This window comes from Oncorhynchus mykiss, chromosome 29, assembly GCF_057628025.1.
Source record: "Oncorhynchus mykiss isolate SJ-2025 chromosome 29, ASM5762802v1, whole genome shotgun sequence".
In the NCBI taxonomy this organism is placed as follows: Eukaryota; Metazoa; Chordata; class Actinopteri; order Salmoniformes; family Salmonidae; genus Oncorhynchus; species Oncorhynchus mykiss.
The window spans coordinates 46,996,716-47,024,021 of record NC_143050.1 but is presented as its reverse complement, the minus strand read 5'-3'; the positions used below and the strand labels follow the sequence as shown (position 1 = coordinate 47,024,021).

General features: G+C 41.4%; 1 protein-coding gene across 1 annotated transcript in view; it reads left to right on the top strand.

Annotated features, from left to right (window-relative positions):
* The window catches only part of LOC110509534 (serine/threonine-protein phosphatase 2A catalytic subunit beta isoform), a 30,458-nt gene extending 3,486 nt beyond the window's left edge, over positions 1-26,972 (top strand). Inside the window, exons 2-7 of the mRNA XM_021590453.3 lie at positions 20,214-20,423; positions 20,743-20,916; positions 22,824-22,913; positions 23,403-23,564; positions 24,365-24,483; positions 26,121-26,972. Of these exons, the coding sequence (XP_021446128.1) occupies positions 20,214-20,423; positions 20,743-20,916; positions 22,824-22,913; positions 23,403-23,564; positions 24,365-24,483; positions 26,121-26,193 (828 nt within the window). The 3' untranslated portion in view covers positions 26,194-26,972. The remainder of the gene's footprint in view (positions 1-20,213; positions 20,424-20,742; positions 20,917-22,823; positions 22,914-23,402; positions 23,565-24,364; positions 24,484-26,120) is intronic.
* Positions 26,973-27,306: the final 334 nt, after the last annotated feature.

Genomic DNA, 27,306 nt, shown 5'->3' with positions numbered 1-27,306 from the left:
CCTCATTTGCACACGCTGTACATAGACTTTTTTTTCTATTGTGATATTGACTGTTTGTTTATCCCATGTGTAACTCTGTCTTGTGTCGCACTGCTTTTCTTTATCTTGGCCATGTTGCAGTTGTATATGAGAACTTGTTCTCAACTAGCTTACCTGATTCAATAAAGGTGAAATAAAATGTAAAAAAATTAATGTCTACCACCCGTATAGCACTCACGTCGTTAGCTAAGAAGTTGGCTCACATCAACACCATCATCCCTCAAACCCTTGCCTAGACCCACTCCAATTTGCATACCCCCCCCCCCTCCCCCCAGAATGCTGTTAAAATCAAACCAACCTTTGTCACATGCACCAAATACAACATGTGTAGACTTTACCGTGAAATGCTTACTTACAAGCCTTTAACCAACAGTGCAGTTCAAGGAAGGGTTACCAAAATATTTACCAAATAAACGAAAGTAACAATAAAATAACAATAAGGCTATATACATGTGTACCGGTACCGAGTCAATGTGCAGGGATTCATTGACTACAGCTCAGCGTTCGACACCATAGTGCCCACAAAGCTCATCCCTATGCTAAGGACCCTGGGACTAAATACCTCCCTCTGCAACTGGATCCTGGACTTCCTGATGGGCCACCCCTAGGTGGTAAGAGTTGGCAACCACATCTGTCACGCTGATCCTCAACGCGGGGGTGCGTGCTTAGTTCCCTCCTGTACTCCCTGTTCACCCAAGACTGCGTGGCCAAGCACGACTCGAACACCATCAAGTTTGCTGACAACACAGGTAGGCCTGATCATCGACAATGATGAGACAGCCTATAGGGAGGAAGTCCGAGACCTGGCAGTGTGGTGACAGGACAACAACCTCTCCCTCAACGTGAACAAGACAAAGGAGCTGGACTACAGGAAAAGGAGGACTTAACACGCCCCCATTCACATCAACGGGGCAGAAGTGGAGCGGGTCGAGAGTTTCAAACTCCTTGGTGTCCACATCACCAACAAACTATCATGGTCCAAAAACACAGAGACAGTCGTGAAGAGGGCACGACAACACCTTTTCCCCCTCAGGAGACTTAAAAGATTTGGCATGGGTCCCCAGATCCTAAAAAGTTCCACAGCGGCACTGCTGAGAGCATCCTCACCGGTTGCTTCACCACCTGGTATGGCAACTGCTCGGTATCCGACCTTAAAATGCTACAGCGGGCAGTCCGTACGGCCCAGTACATCGCTGGGGTCAAGCTTCCTGCCATCCAGGACCTATATACTAGGCGGAGTCAGAGGAAGGCCCCAAATTATTTAAAAAGGTTTACCCTGCTGCTACTCGCTGTTTATTATATATGCATAGTCACCTTACCCCTACTAACATGTACCCCCTGCACATTGAATCGGTACCGGTACCCCCTGTATATAGCCTCATTATTATTATTATTATTATTATTATTTATTATTTTGTGTTACGTTTATTTTTTTTGTTTATTTTGTAAATATTTTCTTAACCAACAATGCAGTTCAAGAATGAGTTATGGGCTTGTAAGGTCTGTAGACCTTACCGTTTCATGGTATTTGGCACATGTGACATACAATTTGATTTGATAACTATGGGTGTGTTCTTAAATTCAATCTGGAGTGCTGGAGTGCGCTCTGGTCGTTTGTAAATTCATCAGTTATTCTGCGCTCTGGCACACTCAGATGAGAGCGCTCTGAAATCTAAGTATATTTTATTTTTTATTTTTTATGTAACCTTTTATTTAACTAGGCAAGTCCGTTAAAAAAATCGTATTCTTACCCCGGCCAAACCTGGACGACACTGGGCCAATTGTGCGCCGCCATATGGGACCAATCATGACCGAGATACAGCCTACAAGCCAGAGTGACTTTATGAATGCACCCTATGTTTCCATTACTGGGTGTTACCGGTTAGTTTAGCTATCCAAAACGGCAACATAGTATCTCCCAGAGCAGGTTAGTTTAATAATCTGTCTATATTCTTGATTTGGGGAAAAAATGTATCTTATAAACGTCCGTGACCAGTTGCAGGTGATTCTACAAAAAAGTCTTCCATGTTGTGCAGGTCTTTGTTTTGGGCGAACTGTGTGGCACTGTCGTCCACTTTCTACACATGTCTGCATTACATAAAACGACTAGTTCCTGCAAAGATGCTGTGAAATGCTAGATGTGCGGCAGCTAAGATGGCAAGTTGCCCGAGGTGCCTCCTCACGCAGTGCAAATAGGGTGACCACATTTAAAATACCCAAATGCGGATAACAGGATGATTTTGTGGGACATTCATGGAACAGTGTATCCAAAATGAATACATTTTTTGGGCACAAGTTCTTGAAATTTTCCACGTTGACTGACCTTCATGTCTTAAAGTAATGATGGACTGTTGTTTCTCTTTGCTTATTTGAGCTGTTCTTGTCATAATATGGACTTGGTCTTTTACCAAATAGGGCTGTTTTCTGTATACCACCATTAACTTGTCACAAAATAACTGATTTGCTCCAATGCATTAAGAAGGAAATAAATTCCACAATTAACTTTTAACAAGGCACACCTGTTAATTGAAATGCATTACAGGTGACTGACTACCTCATGAAGCTGCTTGAGAGAATGCCTTGACAGCTTTGCACAGTATTGGCAAAGGGTGGCTACTTTGAAAAATATTAAATATATTTTGATTTGTTAAACACTTTTTGGGGGGTTGCATGATTCCATGTGTTATTTTCATAGTTTTGATGTCTTCACTGTTCAACAATGTAGAATATATTTATTTATTTATTTATTTATTTATTTTTAAACCTTGAATGAATAGGTGTGTCAACTTTTGGCTGGTACTGTACATATTCAAAAATGTATCAAAACAATATTCAGAAATTATTTCAAAACCCACACAAAGTAGGCCATTGGATTGGCAAAGATTCTTACTTCTGTTAGTGTAAAAATGCAAATGACTATTCAGACAATTTCAAAATATAGATAACCTCTCCTAACACAATTTAGTAGAGACCAGGCCTGACACAAAATGTAGAAATAGTACTTTGACAACAATTTAGAGAATGCAACAAGTATTAGATAAACACAACTGTTCAGAGACTAATTTTAAACATACACATTTGCTGATAAGATTTGTAGTAAAAATGAATGTCACGCAAGTGTTTACATTTAGTCAACAACATGTCAAGGAAGTTGCTGAAGTGTGTTGCTCAGGGGCAGAACAACAGATTTTTACCTTGTCAGCTTGTGGATTAGATCCAGCCCAATACTCCTACCCGCCAGGCTACCTGCATCCCCTGTTAGGCTAGCTTAACACTTTTTTTAAAACCTATTTCACATGGGTCACTTTAGTGTTTGCATTTAGCCTACAACGTGTGGAACTTCTGGAAGCGCGTCCCCATCCATCAAAGGGGCACAGAACACGTAGGGCACCCAAAGGAGGTTTCTACACATCTCCCACTTTTTGCCCTGCTTCCATTCCGGATGCACACAGCACACCCTCTCTTGCACCCTTTAAACTTCACCAGGGAGTGGCTGCTTTCAAATGATGAGATACAACTCGGTCTACACCCCCTGGTGCCACATTCTTGGCTTCCCGCTTCCTGCCACTATATCCATCACAAAGCGAATGCGCAAGCTGCATTTTGAATGCCTTCAGGGACATGCGCCTGTGGTTTCTGGGAAGGAGCCTTTGCAGGGTCCAAATCAAATTTTATTTGTCACATACACATGGTTAGCAGATGTTAATGCGAGTGTAGCGAAATGCTTGTGCTTGTAAGCATGATAATAGCAATTTTGAGCATCCCCCAAAACACTTGCTTCCACTATTTCCTGGCTGTGCGTCCAACGTTATAGTAGCTCCTGAACTGGTCGATGGTCAACCCCAACCATTTTCTTTCTTGTTGTAATCCAGGACCAGCTCTGGAACACAGAATTGAATGTTGTTCCTGTGTTTTGATACTGGTTTTTGGGTGTCATTCTCTGAGCTATTAGAACATAGAAAGTACACCTCATTTGTCCCTCCCGCAGCACACCATAACATTATCCACAGGCCATTTTAGAATCTGAACTCTGTGGAGCTTGCCCTCCATAATGGCCTTGGGGGAATTCTTCCTGTTGTGCCTTACTGTGCCACAATATTATGTGTTAGTGCCAAGAAAATCTTTCACCAGGGGTTTGAGGGAAAATAAGATGTCATCATAGACCTGGTGATCTGACAAGAGAGAGCCCCACATGAGCTCCATGACACCTAAGGCTAAGCCAAGCTCTGTTGCTTCATCCCCCTGACCTGTGTACACACTGAAAGGAAGGCAGTAGCCAGTCAAGGAGTCAGACGCCATATTTTTATCCCCCACTTTTTTGGGGCATTTACTGCTTTCACAGTAGACTACCGTCAAATGCTATCATAGTAGTTGAAGTAGTTTGGGGAAATTCTCTTGCAGTTTTCTGATAAAAAGCCTGACTTTGTAATTTCTGTCACATTGGCTGAATTTGGATCGAAGAAGTACATCTATTTACTAGGATGCACCGATATGTCATTTTGGCCGATACCGATATTTTCCTTGCCAAAAAAACGATACCGATATTTAAATAATTAAGTATTATAGTACAGTTAAATAGTTGAAACACACACTGACCAAAAAGTTATTTTGTTGCCTTCTACGTATGTCCCCATTTCCAGTAAAACATAATCAAAACCTATTTCTTTCACTTACTGGCTGTGCTGTTTTGTTAATTTGTTCATTCTCAACCAGGATTTCATTATACATGTCAATCAGTGAAGTTTCAGCTGTGTCTGTCCGTGGCCTCTCTTCCTCGGTGCGCACTGTCACTGTGACCGTTTCCATCTTGTCCAGCTGTATCTAATATTTCACGTAAACCCTGTTTCTTGTCTGCATCGAAGTAGCGGTCCTTGTACCTAGCATCGAGCATGGTGGTGACACAGTGGAGACTCAGAGAGAATGCCACCGAATCGCTTGTTCAGTACTTTTGTAAGTTTAACCCCACGGTCTGTGTCGGCAGTTTTGTTGAGCAGGCGTTTCAATGCCATGACAGGGCATCACGTCTGCTGCAGGCGCAGTTGATTAGCTTGTTTCTCGAGTCAGTTGTTTGAATGGAGCTAGGAGTGTGTTCATGTTTCCAACATGTTCTCAAATGCCATTGAACTGGCAGCAGCGGTATGAGAACCAGCACAGTCTTGTGCTTTCCTCAGTACTAAATCCTCGTCGACCCACTGTACTGTCAGACTCAGCATGTTCATGGGGCTGACATCGCTGGTCCAAATGTCAGTTGTGAAGCTAATAGCAGTGACGCCCATAACAAGTAGCTCATGGATGTGCTTTTCAATAATAATGTGTAACTCCGCCAGGGCAACATTTTTTTTCAAATGACTGCTTGACTTTAACTTGTTTAGTTGTTGGAAGTGTGCACTTAGTATTTTTCAGCTTTTGTTCTGTGTAGCTCTGTATTTTTGTTGTGGCGTCATTACGTCATCTACCTACGTTTATATAGGTATGCACGTCATCTACCTACGTTTATATAGGTATGCACGTCATCTACCTACGTTTATATAGGTATGCACGTCATCTACCTACGTTTATATAGGTATGCACGTCATCTACCTACGTTTATATAGGTATGCACGTCATCTACCTACGTTTATTTAGGTATGCACGTCATCTACCTACGTTTATATAGGTATGCACGTCATCTACCTACGTTTATATAGGTATGCACGTCATCTACCTACGTTTATATAGGTATGCACGTCATCTACCTACGTTTATATAGGTATGCACGTCATCTACCTACGTTTATATAGGTATGCACGTCATCTACCTACGTTTATATAGGTATGCACGTCATCTACCTACGTTTATATAGGTATGCACGTCATCTACCTACGTTTATATAGGTATGCACGTCATCTACCTACGTTTATATAGGTATGCACGTCATCTACCTACGTTTATATAGGTATGCACGTCATCTACCTACGTTTATATAGGTATGCACGTCATCTACCTACGTTTATATAGGTATGCACGTCATCTACCTACGTTTATTTAGGTATGCACGTCATCTACCTACGTTTATATAGGTATGCAGTCATCTACCTACGTTTATATAGGTATGCACGTCATCTACCTACGTTTATATAGGTATGCACGTCATCTACCTACGTTTATATAGGTATGCACGTCATCTACCTACGTTTATATAGGTATGCACGTCATCTACCTACGTTTATATAGGTATGCACGTCATCTACCTACGTTTATATAGGTATGCACGTCATCTACCTACGTTTATTTAGGTATGCACGTCATCTACCTACGTTTATATAGGTATGCACGTCATCTACCTACGTTTATATAGGTATGCACGTCATCTACCTACGTTTATATAGGTATGCACGTCATCTACCTACGTTTATATAGGTATGCACGTCATCTACCTACGTTTATATAGGTATGCACGTCATCTACCTACGTTTATATAGGTATGCACGTCATCTACCTACGTTTATATAGGTATGCACGTCATCTACCTACGTTTATATAGGTATGCACGTCATCTACCTACGTTTATATAGGTATGCACGTCATCTACCTATGTTTATATAGGTATGCACGTCATCTACCTACGTTTATATAGGTATGCACGTCATCTACCTACGTTTATTTAGGTATGCACGTCATCTACCTACGTTTATATAGGTATGCACGTCATCTACCTACGTTTATATAGGTATGCACGTCATCTACCTACGTTTATATAGGTATGCACGTCATCTACCTACGTTTATATAGGTATGCACGTCATCTACCTACGTTTATATAGGTATGCACGTCATCTACCTACGTTTATATACAGTGCCTTGTGAAAGTATTCGGCCCCCTTGAACTTTGCGACCTTTTGCCACATTTCAGGCTTCAAACACAAAGATATAAAACTGTATTTTTTTTGTGAAGAATCAACAACAAGTGGGGCACAATCATGAAGTGGAACGACATTTATTGGATATTTCAAACTTTTTTAACAAATCAAAAACTGAAAAATTGGGCGTGCAAAATTATTCAGCCCCTTTACTTTCAGTGCAGCAAACTCTCTCCAGAAGTTCAGTGAGGATCTCTGAATGATCCAATGTTGACCTAAATGACTAATGATGATAAATACAATCCACCTGTGTGTAATCAAGTCTCCGTATAAATGCACCTGCACTGTGATAGTCTCAGAGGTCCGTTAAAAGCGCAGAGAGCATCATGAAGAACAAGGAACACACCAGGCAGGTCCGAGATACTGTTGTGAAGAAGTTTAAAGCCGGATCTGGATACAAAAAGATTTCCCAAGCTTTGAACATCCCAAGGAGCACTGTGCAAGCGATAATATTGAAATGGAAGGAGTATCAGACCACTGCAAATCTACCAAGACCTGGCCGTCCCTCTAAACTTTCAGCTCATACAAGGAGAAGACTGATCAGAGATGCAGCCAAGAGGCCCATGATCACTCTGGATGAACTGCAGAGATCTACAGCTGAGGTGGGAGACTCTGTCCATAGGACAACAATCAGTCGTATATTGCACAAATCTGGCCTTTATGGAAGAGTGGCAAGAAAGCCATTTCTTAAAGATATCCATAAAAAGTGTTGTTTAAAGTTTGCCACAAGCCACCTGGGAGACACACCAAACATGTGGAAGAAGGTGCTCTGGTCAGATGAAACCAAAATTGAACTTTTTGGCAACAATGCAAAACGTTATGTTTGGCGTAAAAGCAACACAGCTCATCACACTGAACACGCCATCCCCACTGTCAAACATGGTGGTGGCAGCATCATGGTTTGGGCCTGCTTTTCTTCAGCAGGGACAGGGAAGATGGTTAAAATTGATGGGAAGATGGATGGAGCCAAATACAGGACCATTCTGGAAGAAAACCTGATGGAGTCTGCAAAAGACCTGAGACTGGGACGGAGATTTGTCTTCCAACAAGACAATGATCCAAAACATAAAGCAAAATCTACAATGGAATGGTTCAAAAATAAACATATCCAGGTGTTAGAATGGCCAAGTCAAAGTCCAGACCTGAATCCAATCGGGAATCTGTGGAAAGAACTGAAAACTGCTGTTCACTGAGCTCGAGCTGTTTTGCAAGGAGGAATGGGAAAAAAATTCAGTCTCTTGATGTGCAAAACTGATAGAGACATACCCCAAGCGACTTACAGCTGTAATCGCAGCAAAAGGTGGCGCTACAAAGTATTAACTTATGGGGGCTGAATCATTTTGCACGCCCAATTTTTCAGTTTTTGATTTGTTAAAAAAGTTTGAAATATCCAATAAATGTCGTTCCACTTCATGATTGTGTCCCACTTGTTGTTGATTCTTCACAAAAAAATACAGTTTTATATCTTTGTGTTTGAAGCCTGAAATGTGGCAAAAGGTCGCAAAGTTCAAGGGGGCCGAATACTTTCGCAAGGCACTGTAGGTATGCACGTCATCTACCTACGTTTATATAGGTATGCACGTCCGATGTGCAAAACTGATGGCAAAGCTGAGTTAGACTAGACATCGGGCCGCTATTGGCATTTGTAGCTAATATTGGCCGATTGGATGCCTCTGCATCCGCCTATGTCACACTTCCATATCTGCGTTGAAAGGTGACAGAGTTAGAGCGTTGTTTGTCAGACCATGAGACATCTTGAAAATCGGTCTTCTCACAAAATCACCTGGATCATCGGAACGGTATGGACTACAAACACATCTATGGAAAGATGAGACTCAAGAAAACGATGGCGCTCTACAAAAAGTGTCTTAGGACTTGTCTGAAGTCGGTACAGCCGATCTGCCAACTTCTGTCTGAAGCGTCCAAACAGTTTGGGCTACACACTAGTATGATCCCTCTGTGGAAAGGTGAGACTCTCACGTACATGTTTTTCTCTAGGACGCCCACAGGCCTCACAAGACTGGTCTGAAGGTCCCCTGTACTGGAAGTATAAATGTAGACTGTTTTATTGCCAAAAATAAGTGGTTAAATACATGTATTAAAAAAAAATACAAGGAAACAAATGTTTCCTGATCTTGTATCTCTCAAATATAGGACAGACACATCAGAAGGACCTTCCTATGGAATTCTTTGGTGTGGGCTAATAGCAGTAAGGTCAAATAACATTTACATGAAGTAGCCCTACAAAAAATATTTTAAGGGGTCGTAAAATTCTAAATCAAATAAAAAAGTTATCCTTAGTATAACCTTCTTTAAACAATTCCATGTAGCTTAGTAAAACGCCCCCTCTTCCCCCTGCTTAGATGGGGCGTAGACTCTTATGGGTTAAACACCATATCTGCTTAGATGGGGCGTAGACTCTTATGGGTTAAACACCATATCTGCTTAGATGGGGCGTAGACTCTTATGGGTTAAACACCATATCTGGTGGGAAAAAACAGACTCCTACTGCTTTCAAAAACCACTTCAAAACCCCATGCCAATGTCACTTTAGGCCCAGGCTGGGTTGTGCAAGGAATGGTGAGACACAGGGCAGACACAACAGGCTGGGCTGTTGCTCCCCATGGATGCTCTTCCTCTCCATGCTCCTCCTCTCTACTCCCCTCTCCTTCCACTCCTCCCTCCCTCGTCCTCTCTGACGGATGGATAATCAGACAGGATAGAGCACACAAAGATGTTCATGGAGGACCAGCAGGGTCTGATTATAACCGTAAAAGCTGTATAGTCAACACAGGGCTGTTACGGTGACCGTATTACTGTCACACCAGCGTTCACGAATCATGACCGCAGTCAAATTCCACGTGACCGTTTAGTTACGGTAACTAGGCTTCTCCTAGCTCTGATGCTGCTGATGCTCATGAGTAGCCAACCAAACTTGCTAACTACCTGGTACTCAGCACTCTATTGTCCCTCTAGTTACTCTGACATCAATGCAAATGTTATCGAAAATCAGAGCCCGTATGCTCATGTTGTGCAATATTTCTATAGGCTATGCAATTGTTTGAGAAAACCGAGTGAAGACCTCTATTAAAAAGCGGTACCATCAGCTTTCTATAGGCTAAGCCTACTATATTTATTTATCATTTCCTAATATTAAGCACATTGCTTTGCTTTACAACAGGAGTAAAGCCTACCTGGTTGGTATGAAAATGAACCACGGGACAACGCATCCTCCATTTGCTGTTTTAAGTGCATATGATAAGTGTTTTTTTCCACCTGGCCACTGTTTCTAGACAGGTGCATGATAATGGTCCAGTCTAAATCAAAACACATTTCACACACATTATTTAGTATTAGTGATGCACCGATATTATATTTTTGGCCAATACCGATATCTGGTATTTTCCTTGCCAAAAAAAGGGTACCAATAACTAGGGCTGGGCGATATGGCCAAAATCTCATGTCCCGATATAGGTAATTTCATATCCCGATAACGATACATATCATGATATAGCACATTTTCTGTAAATGTATTTAATGACCACATGTAAAGGCCTATTTCTTATTACATTTGTTAATAATGCTCAACAAAGAAAAGGTACTTCTTTTATTTAGAACCTTTGTGGAAATGTTCAATTAAGCATGTAATACAATATGAATGTATGCAAGGTAAATATAGTTGTAACTATGGTTGTAAAGAATATAAATATAGGCCTAAAATATATAAAATATATATTTAGCGGCTTGCCTGTTTTGCATGTTTTTTTGGCATTAATACATGTCACATCAATTTGCATTTGGTACCTTGGGTCGAGTGTTGGCACCAGCTCACGAAACCCCTGTTTCTTGACCCTGTAAATTGGGGCCATGTCTTTGCAGATGTAAGATCTCTTTCCAACTTCGTGGTTCTTTGCCATATGGTGTGACGAGGGCAAAAGCCTCTTGCAACGTCTGAGTCGGGGGGTTTGTTTTGAGCACTCGACCGTAGAGACTCTCCGTACTGTTTCACATGATACATGCGTAGGTGGTAAAAGAGGTTAGTGGTGTTTGAGCCTGTTTTTGGGACCGGCCTGCAGCATATTTTGCAGAGGACGGTTTTCTGGTCCGTCAGACTTTTCATACCCAAACCACATCCATGTGACCGAAGTAGCACCTCTTAGGTACGAGCTCCGTGTCTCTGTGCTCTCTGTCACATTCACTCTCCTCCATGTTTGTTTGTGTTGCAAATCTCTTTCCACACAATACGTGTGAAAGAACACAGAGCGTTGTCCAATTGACAAAAAAATATTGCCGAATTGGATCAGGCAGTGCATGGTTGACATTGAGTAAATTGCCAAGACTCCTATTTGATATAGGCCATTTCAATGAATATGTTATATTTACACAAAGAGAGAGAACAATGTAGACAGAGCTAAGAGTCTCACCAAAGCAAAGGAAAACACGTTTCTCGCTCTCTCAGATGATCTGGGCCAATAGCAGGAGTCTATTTTTATAGTGGATACTCCAGTGTCTTATCCATACGATACACAGCATAAACAGTTGAAGTCGGAAGTTTACATAGGTTGGGGTCATTAAAACTCATTTTTCAACTACTCCACACATTTCTTGTTAAAAACAATCTAAACATAGAATTGACTGAAATCGTACATCTATGCATTCCCCCAAAATGCAGTGCATTCTTCACATCTCAAATAGTGTGAGCTATACAGCAATTGGAATACCAAATGATTTCATAAATACAGCAGTACAAATGTGCATGCAGCCTTGAAAAACACATTAGTCATACTGTGACGTTCTCCTTGGGTATAATCAGGAATCGTGGCCAATATCTAACGTTCTGAATATACATTGCTGTCATGTGTTGAGATAATGAAGATCACCAAATGCAGTGGTTGAGAATTACCTTCAGATTACGTTGCCTTAATGTTTTGGGAAGGTCATGACATTATCAATCCATTTCGTTGGGGTTGGTCGTGGTTACGTAACGTGTTTGCTGGGTATTTGGCAAAGGAAACATTTCTGGTTGGTCTTGGAATGTAGGAAGGGACATTTTAAAAACGGGATTAAGTGAAGTAGAAGCAAATATGTTGAATGAGCAACTAATGAGCAAGTTTGTCAAAATCCTTTAGGCTTATACCTTTCTTGCCTGGCGACTCACCCTGAAATGAATTCCGCTGCTCAATCGATCGCTACATGCATTCATTGTGGAAAGAAACATCACTTGGCCGACGCGATGTGGATGGGTAGCCAGGCAAATATCTTTCAACCTAATATGTATTTTTACTTAGTTTTGTAGCTTTTTTAGAAGCATGCTTTTTGTAATTGTCTTCAAGTTTACCTGGAATTTAGCCCGAAAGGATTTGACAAATGTGAAATGTCCAAACTACATCTCCATGCCAGTCATTTGATTGTTTGACCTCAACCAGTTTCATGGAATATGCTTGAATTACTGTGTTTGTAAGCGAATTAGAGCAGGTGTTAACTATTAGCCTTGTATTTTTTGAGGACTATTCAGCTTCAGCTAACCACCCTAAAATCTTGTTAGAAATGAACAGTAACATTATAGGTCTACTATGATCTGATATTATATTCTGTTATGTAAAATACAAATTAATCATTGTGATCTTGCAACTTTACTAAACAAGCACCATTGTGAGAAGTGATGAATTTTATATTTATTCTAATAAGTGTTGAGTGACTATTAGGCGTAGGTAACAGATCTTGATGAAATGATGTTAACCCTATCAGTCCTGAGACCCCAGCAAAAATCTGTTTTTAATGTATCTGCATGTCCAGCCCTCACATTTAGCCTTACAATGAAGAGTTTTACCATTTTCTTTTCAGGACAGTAGAAGTAGAACACAAAACAATTTGACATAAACAGTTACATTCATGAGTTTTATTGACAAATGTCAACAACAAAAAGTCTGCCAAAGCAAAAACCTGATTAAATATAAATGTTTATGAATTCTGTAAGTACAGAAATTGTTTGCTCACTGGGAAATTAATATACTGGTCGGTGACAACTGCGTGGTGTTTGGGACTGCAACTATGTGAGCTTATTACTGTATTATAGACTAGAGGTCGACCGATTTTATGATTTTTCAACGCCGAGGACCAAAAAAAGCAGAGGCCGATTAATCAGCCATTTTTAAATAATGACAATTACAATAATACTGAATGGACACTTATTTTAACATGATACATCAATAAAATCTATTTAGTCTCAAATAAATAATGAAATATGTTTTTAATTTGGTTTAAATAAGGCAAAAACAAAGTTTTGGAGAAGAAAGTAAATGCAATATGTGCCATGTAAGAAAGCTGACGTTTCAGTACCTTGCTCAGAACATGAGAACATATGAAAGCTGGTGGTTCCTTTTAACATGAGTCTTCAATATTCCCCGTTAAGTTTTAGGTTGTAGTTATTATAGGAATTATGACGTGTTAACTATTTCTCTCTATACCATTTGTATTTCATATATCTTTGACTATTGGATGTTCTTATAGGCACTTTAGTATTGCCAGTGTAACAGTATAGCTTCCGTCCCTCTCCTCGCCCCTACCTGGGCTCGAACCAGGGACACATCGACAACAGCCACCCTCAAAGCATCGTTACCCATCGCTCCACAAAAGCCGCGGCCCTTGCAGAGCAAGGGGAATAACTACTTCAAGGTTTCAGAGCGAGTGACGTCACCGATGGAAAGCTAGTAGCGCGCACCTCGCTAACTAGCTAGCCATTTCACATCGGTTACACCAGCCTAATCTCGGGAGTTGATAGGCTTGAAGTCAAACAGCTCAATGCTTGAAGCACAGTGAAGAGCTGCTGGCAAATGCACGAAAGTGCTGTTTGAATGAATGCTTATTAGCCTGCTGCTGCCCACCACTGCTCAGTTAGACTCCTCTATCAAATAGGTCATTAGGTTTAGGTCATTAATATTGTCAAAACCGGAAACTATCATTTTGAAAACAAAACGTTTATTCTTTCAGTGAAATACGGAACAGTTCCATATTTTATCTAACGGGTGGCATCCCTAAGTCTAAATATTGCTGGTACATTGCACAACCTTCAATGTTATGTCATAATTATGTACAATTCTGGCAAATTAATTACGGTCTTTGTTAGGAAGAAATGGTCTTCACACAGTTCACAACGAGCCAGGCGGCCCAAACTGCTGCATATACCCTGACTCTGTTTGCATGGAACACAAGAGAAGTGAAACTTTCCCTAGTTAAAATAAATTCATGTTAGCAAGGAAATATTAACTAAATATGTAGATTTACAAATATATACTTGTGTATTGATTTTTTTTATAGATTTTTTTAAAAGGCAATTATGTTTATGGTTAGGTACACATTGGTGCAACGCCAATGCTTTTTTCGCGAATGCGCTTGTTAAATCACACAGCGAAGTAGGCTGTGATTCAATGATAAATTAACAGGCACCACATCGTTTATATGCAACGCAGGACAAGCTAGATAAACTGGTAATATCATCAATCATGTGTAGTTAACTAGTGATTATGTTAAGATTGATAGTTTTTTATAAGATAAGTTTAATGCTAGCTAGCAACTTACCTTGGCTTCTTGCTGTACTCGCGTAACAGGTAGTCAGTCGGCTTGCTACGCAGTCTCCTCGTGGAGTGCAATGTAATCGCCCACAATCAGTGTCCAAAAATGCAGATTACCGATTGTTAAGAGAACTTGAAATCGGCCCTGATTAATCTGTCACCATGTCCTGGGATTTCCAATGATCTACTTCAATCCATCCCCCAAATTTCTATATTTTTTTCTGCATTAAATATGATATTTGAGTTCCGATTTTGAGAGTGGGTATAGGAAATAGGTATGTTCCTTGATACAGTTGGTAAAGCTGACGACTTCTCCGAGTTGAGACAGACTTAGCTTTCGGTGCGAACATATTGGGGCATCTGAACGATCTGAATGTGAAACTGAAATGGTGTTTTTGTGCATGAACGGTATTCCAATGTGGAAGCATTCAAGGCCAAACTTATGTTGTTATCCAGACAAATGAACAGCTGTTCTCACTCATTTTCCAACATTGCCTGCACTGAACGCGCGCACATTGCAGTGCCGCACTGAGACATACAGTAGCACTTTAATCGACCTGCATGCTGAGTTTCCCCCGTCACCAAGTTAGAGACCTGAGCTGGAGCTTGTATCATGCCCTCTGTCTTTCGACAGTGAGAAAGCACCACCAGCCCCACACCACAATTGGAGCTCATCGATATCCAACGTGACAGTGCTTTGAAGGAGAAGTACAAAACAGCAACAATATACCAGTTCTATGGCTCACTGAATGAAACAAAGTTTCCAAACGTGAAAAAGCACACACAAAGGATGTTTGTTTTATTAGGGTCCCCATATGTGTGTTGTTCTCATTCATGAATTACAATCCCGTCATAGGTCAAATTTAACAAATGACCACTTGTCAGCTGTTCAAAGAATCTCTACATCAAAGATGACACCAGACTTTGATGCCCTTGCCCAGAGACGTGACCAGACCCATTGTTCACATTAAGACTTGAATAACCGTGACTGGGGTAGGCAAGAATTATGCCTTTTCATGGTGATTGTTATGCAGTGAGAATTCGGGCTCCAGTTCGGACTCTACAGACGTTTTTGGATAAAAGCCCCGGTCTCACAAACTGCACTTGCTCAGCCCCCGTTAATCATGCAGACTAATGGTTGGTATCTACGGATGCAGAAGAAATGGACAAATCCAAGTGTACAACTATTTAAAGTCTGTAGCTCAAACACACTATGTTTAAAAGGGGTTGGAAGTCCAAAATGCGCCAGCCATACGGTGTGACTCATTGGGTTAAAGAAGTTGAACAAGCTTGTGGTGCTGAAGGATAGCTCTGCACATTCGACCAGTTCAGGAACAAACAACAATATGCCTATGACTACGTGATATAGCTATTTATAGGCTATAACCTAATATAAATGTAAATATCATTGCACTGTTTGCGAGGAGAGCTTTATTGCGAGTAGGCATTTAATTGTATTGTGTAGCTTCAATCTTGACCACATAGTGATTAGCTTGACCACATAGTTACAAAACAGTGCATTCGGAAAGTATTCAGACTCCTTGACTTTTTCCACATTTTGTTACATTTACAGCCTTATTCTAAAATGTATTAAATTGTTTTCATCAATCTACACAAAATACCCCATAATGACAAGACAAAAACAACTTTTTAGATTTCTTTGCAAAAAAAACTGAATTGACATTTACATGAGGATTCAGAATATTTACTCAGTACTTTCTTGAAGCACATTTGGCAGTGATTACAGCCTCAAGTCTTCTTGGGTATGATGCTACAAGCTTGGCACACCTGTATTTGGGGAGTTTCTCCCCACAGCATGATGCTGCCACCACCATGCTTCACCATAGGGATGGTGCCAGGTTTCCTCCAGATGTGACTCTTGGCATTCAGGCCAAAGAGTTCAATCTTGGATTCATCAGACCAGAGAATGTTGTTTCTTATGGTCTGAGAGTCTTTAGGTGCCTTTTGGCAAACTCCAAGCGGGCTGTCATGTGCCTTTTACTGAAGATTGGCTTCCGTCTGGCCACTCTATCATAAAGGCCTGATTGGCGGAGTGCTGCGGAGATGGTTGCCCTTCTGGAAGATTCTCCCTTCTCCACAGAGGAACTCAGGAGCTCTGTTAAAGTTACCATTGGGTTCTTGGTCAGCTCACTGACCAAGGCCCTTCTCCCCTGATTGCTCAGTTTAGCCGGGCGGCCAGCTCTAGGAACAGTCTTGGTGGTTCCAAACTTCTTATATTTAAGAATGATGGAGGCCACTGTGTTCTTGGGAACCTTCAATGCTACAAAAAAATATATGGAACCACACATCTGCCACACTTATCCTCAGCACGGGGGCCCTTCAGGGGTGCGTGCTCAGTCCCCTCCTGTGTACTCCCTGTTCACACATGACTGCACGGCCAGGCACGACTCCAACACCATAATTTAAGTTTGCCGATGACACAACGGTGGTAAGCCTGATCAACAATGACAAGACCGCATATAGGTAGGAGGTCAGAGACCTGGCCAACAACAACCTTTCCCTCAACGTAATCAAGAAAAGGAGAACTGAGCACACCCCCATTCTCATTGACAGGGCTGTAGTGGAACAGGTTGAGAGCTTCAAGTTCCTTGGTGTCCACATCACCAAGAAACTAACATGGTCCAAGCACACCAAGACAGCCATGAGGAGGGCATGACAAAACCTATTCCCCTCAGGAGACTGAAAAGATTTGGCATGGGTCCTCAGATCCTCAACGTTCTACAGATGCACCATCGAGAGCATCCTGACAGTTTGCATCACTGCCTGGTATGCTCGGCCTTCGACCGCAAGGCGCTACAGAGAGTAGTGCGTACTTCCCAGTACATCACTGGGGACAAGTTTCCTGCCATCCAGGACCACTATACCAGGCGGTGTCAGAGGAAGGCCCTAAAAATTGTCAAAGACCCCAGCCACCCCAGTCCTAGACTGTTCTCTCTACTACCGCACGTCAAGCGGTACCGGAGTGCCAAGTCTAGGTCGAAGAGGCTTCTAAAACAGCTTCTACCCCCAAGCCATAAGACTACTGAACATCTAATCAAATGGCTTTTTGCATTACCCCCCTCTTTTATGCTGCTGTTACTGTTATTGTCTATGCATAAGTCACTTTAATAACTCTAACCACATATGTGTATATTACCTCAATTACCTTGACTTACTGGTGCCCCCGCACATTGACTCTGTACCCCTGTATATAGCCTCACTATCGTTATTTTACTGCTGCTCTTAGTTATTTGTTACTTTTACTTATTTTCTTTATTTTGTATTTTTCTTAGCTGCATTGTTGTTTAAGGGCTTGTATATTCCGCTTCAGGCTTAATTTGAGCTTCAAGATTATATTATTCCATGTGAAAGCCTACACTATTTTTCTTACAAAGAATGCAAATGTTACAATGATACAACCATGAGAAATTAAACACAATGGGAAGTATAAGTTCTGACAGTTTCATTATTCTTGATAAAACGAAATACAAAAATGTGGATTAAAAATCAAGAACCGCTTCACCAGACACCGTAACTAAAGTTGGTCGTGTGCAGTAGATCATCTACTGAGTGTCAACCAACAGGAGCATAAGGCAGAATCTGTGACGGCCAGCAGCAGTAGGCAGTGGGAGGAAGAGTGTCAAATGTTCTTCTGGTTAGGGTATATTCATCTCTGGCTCCCTCTTCAGTAATTTGTCTGTTAATTTTTGGACAAACTTGCATTGTCTCCATGGTGATAATGGAGCAGCTTTCATTGCATATGGTGTGTTGATCGAGGAAGCTGCAGTATCCTTGTAGTGCAAGGAATGAATATAGAACTGATGCTTTTTTTCTTTAGGGGGGGGGGGGGGGTTCAGCTTAATATTGTGGAAAGATTGATGGAATCAACAATGTAATTCTCTGCATCATTTCCAATCCCCCATTAGTTTTTTTTTGTAAATATATTTATTTCCATATACAGTGGGGAGAGCAAGTATTTGATACACTGCCAATTTTGCAGGTTTTTTTTATTTAAAAAAAATCATAGGTACACTTCAACTGTGAGAGACAAAAATCCAGAAAAAAAATCCATCTAAAACAAAAATCCAGAAAATCACATTGTATGATTTTTAAGTAATTAATTAGCATTTTATTGCATGACATGAGTATTTGATACATCAGATACAATAGAATGGGACAGAATCAGAATCGGAATCAGAATCAATATTTGGGACAGAAACCTTTGTTTGCAATTACAGAGATCATACGTTTCCTGTAGTTCTTGACCAGGTTTGCACACACTGCAGCAGGGATTTTGGCCCACTCCTCCATACAGACCTTCTCCAGATCCTTCAGGTTTCGGGGCTGTCGCTGGGCAATACGGACTTTCAGCTCACTCCAAATATTTTCTATTGGGTTCAGGTCTGGAGACTGGCTAGGCCACTCCAGGACCTCAAGATGCTTCTTACGGAGCCAGTCCTTAGTTGCCCTGGCTGTGTGTTTCAGGTCGTTGTCATGCTGGAAGACCCAGTCACGACCCGTCTTCAATGCCCTTACTGAGGGAAAGAGGTTGTTGGCCAAGATCTTGTGATATATGGCCCCATCCATCCTCCCCTCAATACAGTGCAGTCGTCCTGTCCCCTTTGCAGAAAAGCATCCCCAAAGAATGATGTTTCCACCTCCATGCTTCACGGTTGGGATGGTATTCTTGGGGTTGTACTCATCCTTCTTCCTCCAAACACGGCGAGTGGAGTTTAGACCAAAAAGCTTTATTTTTGTCTCATCAGACCACATGGCCGTCTCCCATTCCTCCTCTGGATCATCCAGATGGTCATTGGCAAACTTCAGACGGGCCTGGACATGCGCTGGCTTGAGCAGGGAGACCTTGCGTGCGCTGCAGGATTTTAATCCATGACAGCATAGTGTGTTACTAATGTTTTTCTTTGAGACTGTGGTCCCAGCTCTCTTCAGGTCATTGACCTGGAGTCTGTTTGATTGAGTGTGTGGACAGGTGTATTTTATACAGGTAACGACTTCAAACAGATGCAGAGAATACAGGTAATGAGTGGAGAACAGGAGGGCTTCTTAAAGAAAAACTAACAGGTCTGTGAGAGCCGGAATTCTTACTGGTTGGTAGGTGATCAATGCAAATTAATTACTTAAAAATCATACAATGTGATTTTCTGGATTTTTGTTTTAGATTCCATCTCTCAGAGTTGAAGTGTACCTATGATAAAAAAAAAATACAGACCTCTACATGCTTTGTAAGTAGGAAAACCTGCAAAATCGGCAGTGTATCAAATACTTCAAATCCCCACTGTATAAAATCCCCACTGTATAATATATAAAAAGATATGCGAAGAAAATATTGTGTGTGTGTGTGTGTGTGTGTATATACATCCAAGATGACATAGCAGTCAGACGTCCTTTGTCCTCGTATTATATATATAGATATATAGGTATATATAGATATAGATATCTATATATAATACGAGGACAAAGGACGTCTGACTGCTATGTCATCTTGGATGTCGTTAGTAATGTAAGAAATAAAAATACATTAATAAACAAAATACTGCAAAGTTTCCTAAGAGCAAGAAGCGAGGGAACCCTCTGTCGGGTTACTTGTCTTGCAGCCTTTCATTCACCCTCTTGAATAAATGTTTACATTTGTATACACCAGTCACTGATGTTTTCTGTAATCCACTTTTTGTTCCCCTCTTCAGGCTAAAGAGATCCTGACCAAGGAGTCTAACGTGCAGGAGGTGCGCTGTCCCGTCACGGTGTGCGGAGATGTGCACGGCCAGTTCCATGACCTCATGGAGCTTTTCAGAATCGGGGGTAAATCGCCCGACACCAACTACCTATTCATGGGGGACTACGTAGACCGAGGCTACTACTCGGTGGAAACAGTCTCGCTGCTTGTCGCACTAAAGGCAAGTGAACTCTGAACTTGATGAGTGGGCTGAAACCACAGTATTTCAGTTTCTGGTATAAAGTCTGTCTTGCCGTCAGGGGTTGGAACCGGTTCAGTGAACAGGACCAAAAACCGGAAAATGACGTAATTTTTAGAGGAACCGAAATAACCAGGAGCGAAAGTGCGATTTTCATGATTGTAAATGGTTTTGAATACGATGCAGTTTAGTTTTCACATGGTGGCACCGTGCTGCTGTCACATTCTGTGTAATGAAAAATGCCTTTAATCAAGTTTTTAGGCCTAGAGCTTTTGGAGCTAAACTCTCTCTCGCTCCGCAGGTCCGTTACCCAAAGCGCATCACGATACTGCGGGGGAACCACGAGAGCAGACAGATCACCCAGGTGTATGGCTTCTACGACGAGTGCCTGAGGAAGTACGGCAATGCCAATGTGTGGAAATACTTCACAGACCTCTTCGACTATCTCCCCCTGACGGCCCTTGTGGACGAACAGGTAACACAAGTGCATAAAGTGGTGTTATTTTATGTCATTGTGTGCATCCCAAATGGCACCCTTTTTCCTTTATAGTGCACTACTTTTGACCAGGGCCTGATTTTCACCAGGGTCCATAGGGCTGTGGTCAAAAGTAGTCAGAAGTTTACTTACACTTGTAGGTTGTCATGAACTTGTTTTTCAACCACTCCACACATTTCTTGTTAACAAACTATAGTTTTGGCAAGTCGGTTAGGATATCTACTTTGTGCATGACACCAGTAATTTTTCAAACATTTGTTTACAGACAGATTATTTCACTTATAATTCACTGTATCACAATTCCAGTGGGTCAGAAGTTTACATACACTAAGTTGACTGAACCTTTAAACAGCTTGGAAAATTCCAGAAAAGGATGTCATGGCTTTAGAAGCTTCTGATAGGCTAATTTACATAATTTGAGTTAATTGGAGGTGTAACCTTGGATGTATTTCAAGACCTACGTTCAAACTCAGTGCTTCTTTGCTTGACATCATGGGAAAATCAAAAGAAATCAGCCAAGACTTCAGAAATAAAATAGACCTCCACAAGTCTGGTTCATCCTTGGGAGCAATTTCCAAATGCCTGAAGGTACCACGTTCATCTGTACAAATAATAGTAGGCAAGTATAAACATCATGGGACCACGCAGCCGTCATACCGCTCAGGAAGGAGACACGTTCTGTTGTCTCGAGATGAAAGTACTTTGGTGCGAAAAGTGCAAATCAATCCCAGAACAACAGCAAAGGACCTTGTGAAGATGCTGGAGGAAACAGGTACAAAAGTATATATATCCACAGTAAAACGAGTCCTATATCGATATAACCTGAAATGCCACTCAGCAAGGAAGAAGCCACTGCTCCAAAACCTCCGTAAAAAAGCCAGACTACGATTTGCAACTGCACATGAGGACAAAGATTGTACTTTTTGGAGAAATGTCCTCTGGTCTGATGAAACAAAAATGTTTGGCCATAATGACCATTGTTATGTTTGGAGGAAAACATAACAAGCCAGAGAACACTATCCCAACCGTGAAGCACGGGGTGGCAGCATCATGTTGTGGGGGTGCTTTGCTGCAGGAGGGACTGGGGTACTTAAGAAAATAGATGGCATCATTAGGATGGAAAATGATGTGGATATATTGAAGCAACACCTCAAGTCATCAGTCAGGAAATTAAAGCTTGGTTGCAAATGGGTCTTCCAAATGGACAATGACCCCAAGCATACTTCCAAAGTTGTGGCAAAATGGCTTAAGGACAACAAAGTCAAGGTATTGGAGTGGCCATCACAAATCCCTGACCTCAATCCTATAAAACATTTGTGGGCAGTACTGACAAAGCGTGTGCGAGCAAGGAGGCCTACAAACCTGACTCAGTTACACCAGCTCTGTCAGGAGGAATGGGCCAAAATTCACCCAACTTATTGTGGGAAGCTTGTGGAAGGCTACCTGAAATGTTTGACCCAAGTTAAACAATTTAAAGGCAATGCTACCAAGTACTAATTGAGTGTATGTAAACGTCTGACCCACTGGGAATGTGATGAAATAAATAAACCTGAAATAAATCCTTCTCTCTGCTATTATTCTGACATTTCACATTCTTAAAATAAAGTGGTGATTCTAACTGACCTAAGACAGGGAATTTTTACTAGGATTAAATGTCAGGAATGGTGAAAAACTGAGTTTAAATGTATTTGGCTAACGTGCATGTAAACTTCCGACTTCAACTGTACATAATAGGGTGCAGTTTGGGATATACATTGAATGTTATGCATAAGTTCAAAGGAAGCCTTCCTAATTATGTTTGTGATTTACATGTAGGGAACAACCCTCTTATCCAAAGTGACTTGTCTCACGGTAAATCAGGTCTATTCTTTCGTCCTATGCTGTAGATCTTCTGCCTGCACGGTGGCCTCTCCCCCTCCATAGACACACTGGATCACATCCGGGCACTGGATCGCCTGCAGGAAGTTCCACACGAGGTCAGTGTTGCCTGACAGAGGACCTAATTAGTCAGCCCTGTCAACCACGCAGACAGTCGGGGTAGGATACTAGCTAGCTGTCAGCACCGAGAGGGGCTGTCAGATGGTATGAGGTCGACTGCATGATGGTGTGGTGGTGTTGACCTACCTCAGTGTTAGAGCCAAGCCCCAGGTTGTGTTCAGTAGGCACCAAATGGAGTACAATAGGGAGACCTTAACTGGACCACGGTGAAATAATCCTTTTTGCTATGTCGTGCCATAATGAACATGGCCCTGGTCTCTTTTCGAGGCTTAGGCTATTCAGGTTCCAATGCATCACTGTCATTGATGGCTGCAGTCTTGTGACAAATATTAGGATTATTTCTCTCCTTTGCAATCCTACTGCCCATTACATATTTAATATGATCTCTGTGTTCAAGCCGTCCTGCGTAAGGTCAGAATCACTGTGCGGCAATTTATTGAGGGCTGCTTTTCGTGTCTGTGTTTCAGGGGCCCATGTGTGACCTGCTGTGGTCAGACCCAGATGACCGCGGGGGCTGGGGCATCTCCCCCCGAGGTGCTGGCTACACCTTTGGGCAGGACATCTCGGAAACCTTCAACCATGCCAACGGTCTTACCCTTGTGTCCCGTGCCCACCAACTTGTCATGGAGGTAACCCCAGTTATGCTTTTAGTTTAGGCAGTTAATGTTTATGCTCAGTGTCTTTATATACTTGGTTGGTGTAGTTTTAGTATCAAAGCATGTAGCAATTACACTGATTCTGGGAGTAAAATGCTTCTGTAGATGGTTTAGAATTTGAATTCTCCCATGGAAGAGAGGACAATTTTTCTAAATGTTTCAAGTCGAATATTGTAGTACTTCCGTTCTGTACATGGAACCTGAAGGTCTGTTAAGACTGCCCAGGGGGAATTGAATTTGAGATGTCAAAATGAACAGATATCGTGGTAAGAGCAGATGTAGCCTACACACACTTGAGTTAGCTTGCCCTCCATGTCTTTGTAGATGTTTCAGCTGGAAGCCACTGTGCAAATGTTAGCTGTTTAACATGGATAAATAATTCAGGAGTCTTGTGTACGCCGTTTTCATTTATAGTATTATCCACTACCGGCTTTGAGGGAGGAGCTGGCGGCTTGTGTCCAAAATGGAACCCTATCCCGCACGTAGTGCACCATTTTTGAACAGGGCTCTCTTTTTAAAATTTGCTGAGGGGAATAGATTGCTATTTGGGAAGCATCCTGGGAGTTCACCTGGCTCAAAATTCCAGGGCCAGAATGTAGAGTTGGAAATTAAGCCGTGTACTGTATACATATAACTACTTCTTGTAAAGGAAGGGTTTAAGTACCTAAAATACATACATTGGATATTCCCTCAGAAAGATCTAACTAATGATTAGAATAAGCAATTTAAGGTTGACTTAACTTTTTATGGTGATGCTGATTTTTGTTTTCCAGGGCTACAACTGGTGTCATGACCGAAACGTCGTCACCATCTTCAGTGCACCAAACTACTGCTATCGCTGTGGCAACCAAGCTGCCATCATGGAACTGGACGATACTCTTAAATACTCTTTGTAAGTGACACTGAGGTTATCTGAGGCTCTAAGGACAGGTGAACTCAGATTAGTGTTTTTAACCAGGTTTCCATCCAACCAGTTCATACAGATGAATTACCTGATGCATTAGAGTCACTACCAGACTGATGGAAACAGGATATGCTGGGTACAATTGTATAAATGTCGACAGACAATTTGTTGGTTCGACACGGGATCTTTTCAAATCAAATTTTATTGGTCACATTCACATGGTTAGCAGATGTGAGTGTAGGGAAATGATTGTGCTCATAGTTCCAACAGTGCAGCAATATCTAACAGGTAATATCTAACAATTCCACAACAAAAACCTAATGCACACAAATCTAGTAAAGGAATGGAATAAGAATATATACATTAATGGATGAGTAATGTCAGGGTGGCATTTTTGTGTCTGTAAAATGTATAAAGTGAGGAATGGCGGTGGAAATGCATTTTATGCGCAAATATTGGTATAATAACCATCATATTGAAGTAAACTTGATGTGTTGTGTGATCCTCCCACTACGACTCGGGAAAGCATGCAGTTTATTAGGCCACAGATTAAATAAATGATAATGAACTGCACAGAGTGGTGAAAGTGCATGGTGAGGAGCTTGATACACCTTACTTATTCTGGTGATGTTTATTTATCAAAGCATGGCTGCCGTTTGACAAATATTGTCCTTAATAATCTCATCCAGGTACCTGCACTGTATCTGCCAGCTGTTGGCTATAGTGCACGTGCCAAGACCAGAGTGGACACATTTGTTGTATAATGCAACAGTATTTGTGACACTGCATTATTTTTATTTGCAGTACGTCTACACGCATAGTCCTGTATCCGCAATAAGTCTGTTTGATTTGTGCTAATTTTCCAAAATTCAATGCATTTTTCCATGAATGCTGTGTTCTTTTGCTATCAATGCACATAACAATCTATGCACAAACATAACGATCAATGCTGCTGAATTCATAGTTGTTGTTTTTTCAGCTGTGTAGCATTTATTTAGGTGATTTTTAGTTCTCAGTGATTATATTATAAATAAAAAAAGATATACAGTGACTTCAGAAATGATTCACACCCCTGGACTTTTTCCAGATATTGTTGTTACAGCCAGAATGTAGAATGGATTCATTTGAGATGTTTTGTCACTGGTATTGTCACACAATACCCCGTAATGTCAAAGTGGAATTAGGCGTTTTGAAATTTGTACAAAGTTAATTACAAATGAAAAGCTGAAATGTCTTGAGGCAATAAGTAATCAACCCCTTTTTTTATGGCAAGCCTAAATAAGTTCCAGAGTAAAACAAATGTTGCTTAAGTTGCATGGACTCACTGTGTGCAATAATAGTGTGTAACATCACTTTTGAATGACTACCTCATCTCTGTACCCCACACATACAATTATCTGTAAGGTCCCTTTGTCGAGCACTGAATTTCAAACACAGATTCAACCACAAAGACCAGGGAGGTTTTCCAGTGCCTCGCAAAAAAGGGCACCTATTTATTGGTAGATGGGTAAAAATGCCGGCATTATTGTAATTGATTGTAACTGTTCTGAAATGTTAAAATGTGCCAGTTCTGTAATGGTCTTCATTGGAGTCATCCTAATGTTGTATTTCCTGTCCTCCTCCAGCCTTCAGTTTGACCCTGCACCTCGACGCGGGGAGCCCCATGTCACCCGCCGTACCCCCGACTACTTCTTATAAACACCCACTGGCCTGGTGGTGGAGGAAGAAGACTGCAAGACCGCTACAGCAAGCAACAAACCCCCAAAACCTGTGTGCATATGACCTGTTAAAACATGAAAACACTGACATGGACCAAAATGTGCCATATAAGCATTTAGTACATAATACAAATTGCCCTGTGTCTCAGTAATGCAACACAGTGTTCCGTTTGAGCCTTTACTGTAGTTGGCTGCTGTATAATATTGATCGTAATGTTATTTTGTTCATGGGTCTACACAGAGAGAAAGCATCCCTATATACAGTATTTCCCATTATTGTGTCTGAGCGCACAGGCACTGCCATTGAGGCAATCTCTATTTTGAAGTGGTCGATTTTCTTCACGATTGGCTGATCTCTCCTGATTACCCGGTTGGCCATGATTTCCAACAGGGTCATCGGGGGGGGGGGGGGGGTCAGCCAATGAAGTTGGCTAAAATGGCCTTTTGGCCACTAGAGGCCTCTCTGCAACTGTACATTACTCTGCACAAAAAACGTGATAACTTGCTTACTTTCCCCACCCAAATATCACTGGACAATGATACATTTTCCATTGGCAATGCCTGGAATGTGAATAACGGTATTTTATACAGATGCACAAGCTTACATCCCCAGCCCACTCTTCTTCACCAAACTTCTTCCTACTCTTCCCCTTGGGCTAATCTACCTGTTTATTGTTCCTCTGTATATTTGTCATGAAATGATTACCTCTTTGATGCATTTGAACTAATAAAATACTTTTAATTGTAAATGACACCAAATCACTGACTCCCAGGGATATTTTCAATCAAAATGGTCCACTCATACAGTAAATCTGTGTAGCAAAATGTTTTAATAAAGCTTGGGAACCACTGTTTGAGCATTGGGAAGAGTACACTAGGCAGAGGTGGAAAAAGTACTCAATTGTTATACTTGAGTAAAAGTAGAAAGTAAATGCTATACATAAAATTCCTTATATTTAGCAAACCAAATGGCACAATTGACTTTTTAATTACTTTTTTGACAGCCAAGGGCACACCAACACTCAAACGAAGCATTTATGTTTAGTGAGTCCCAGATCAGAGGCAGTACGGATGACCATGGACGTTCTCTTGA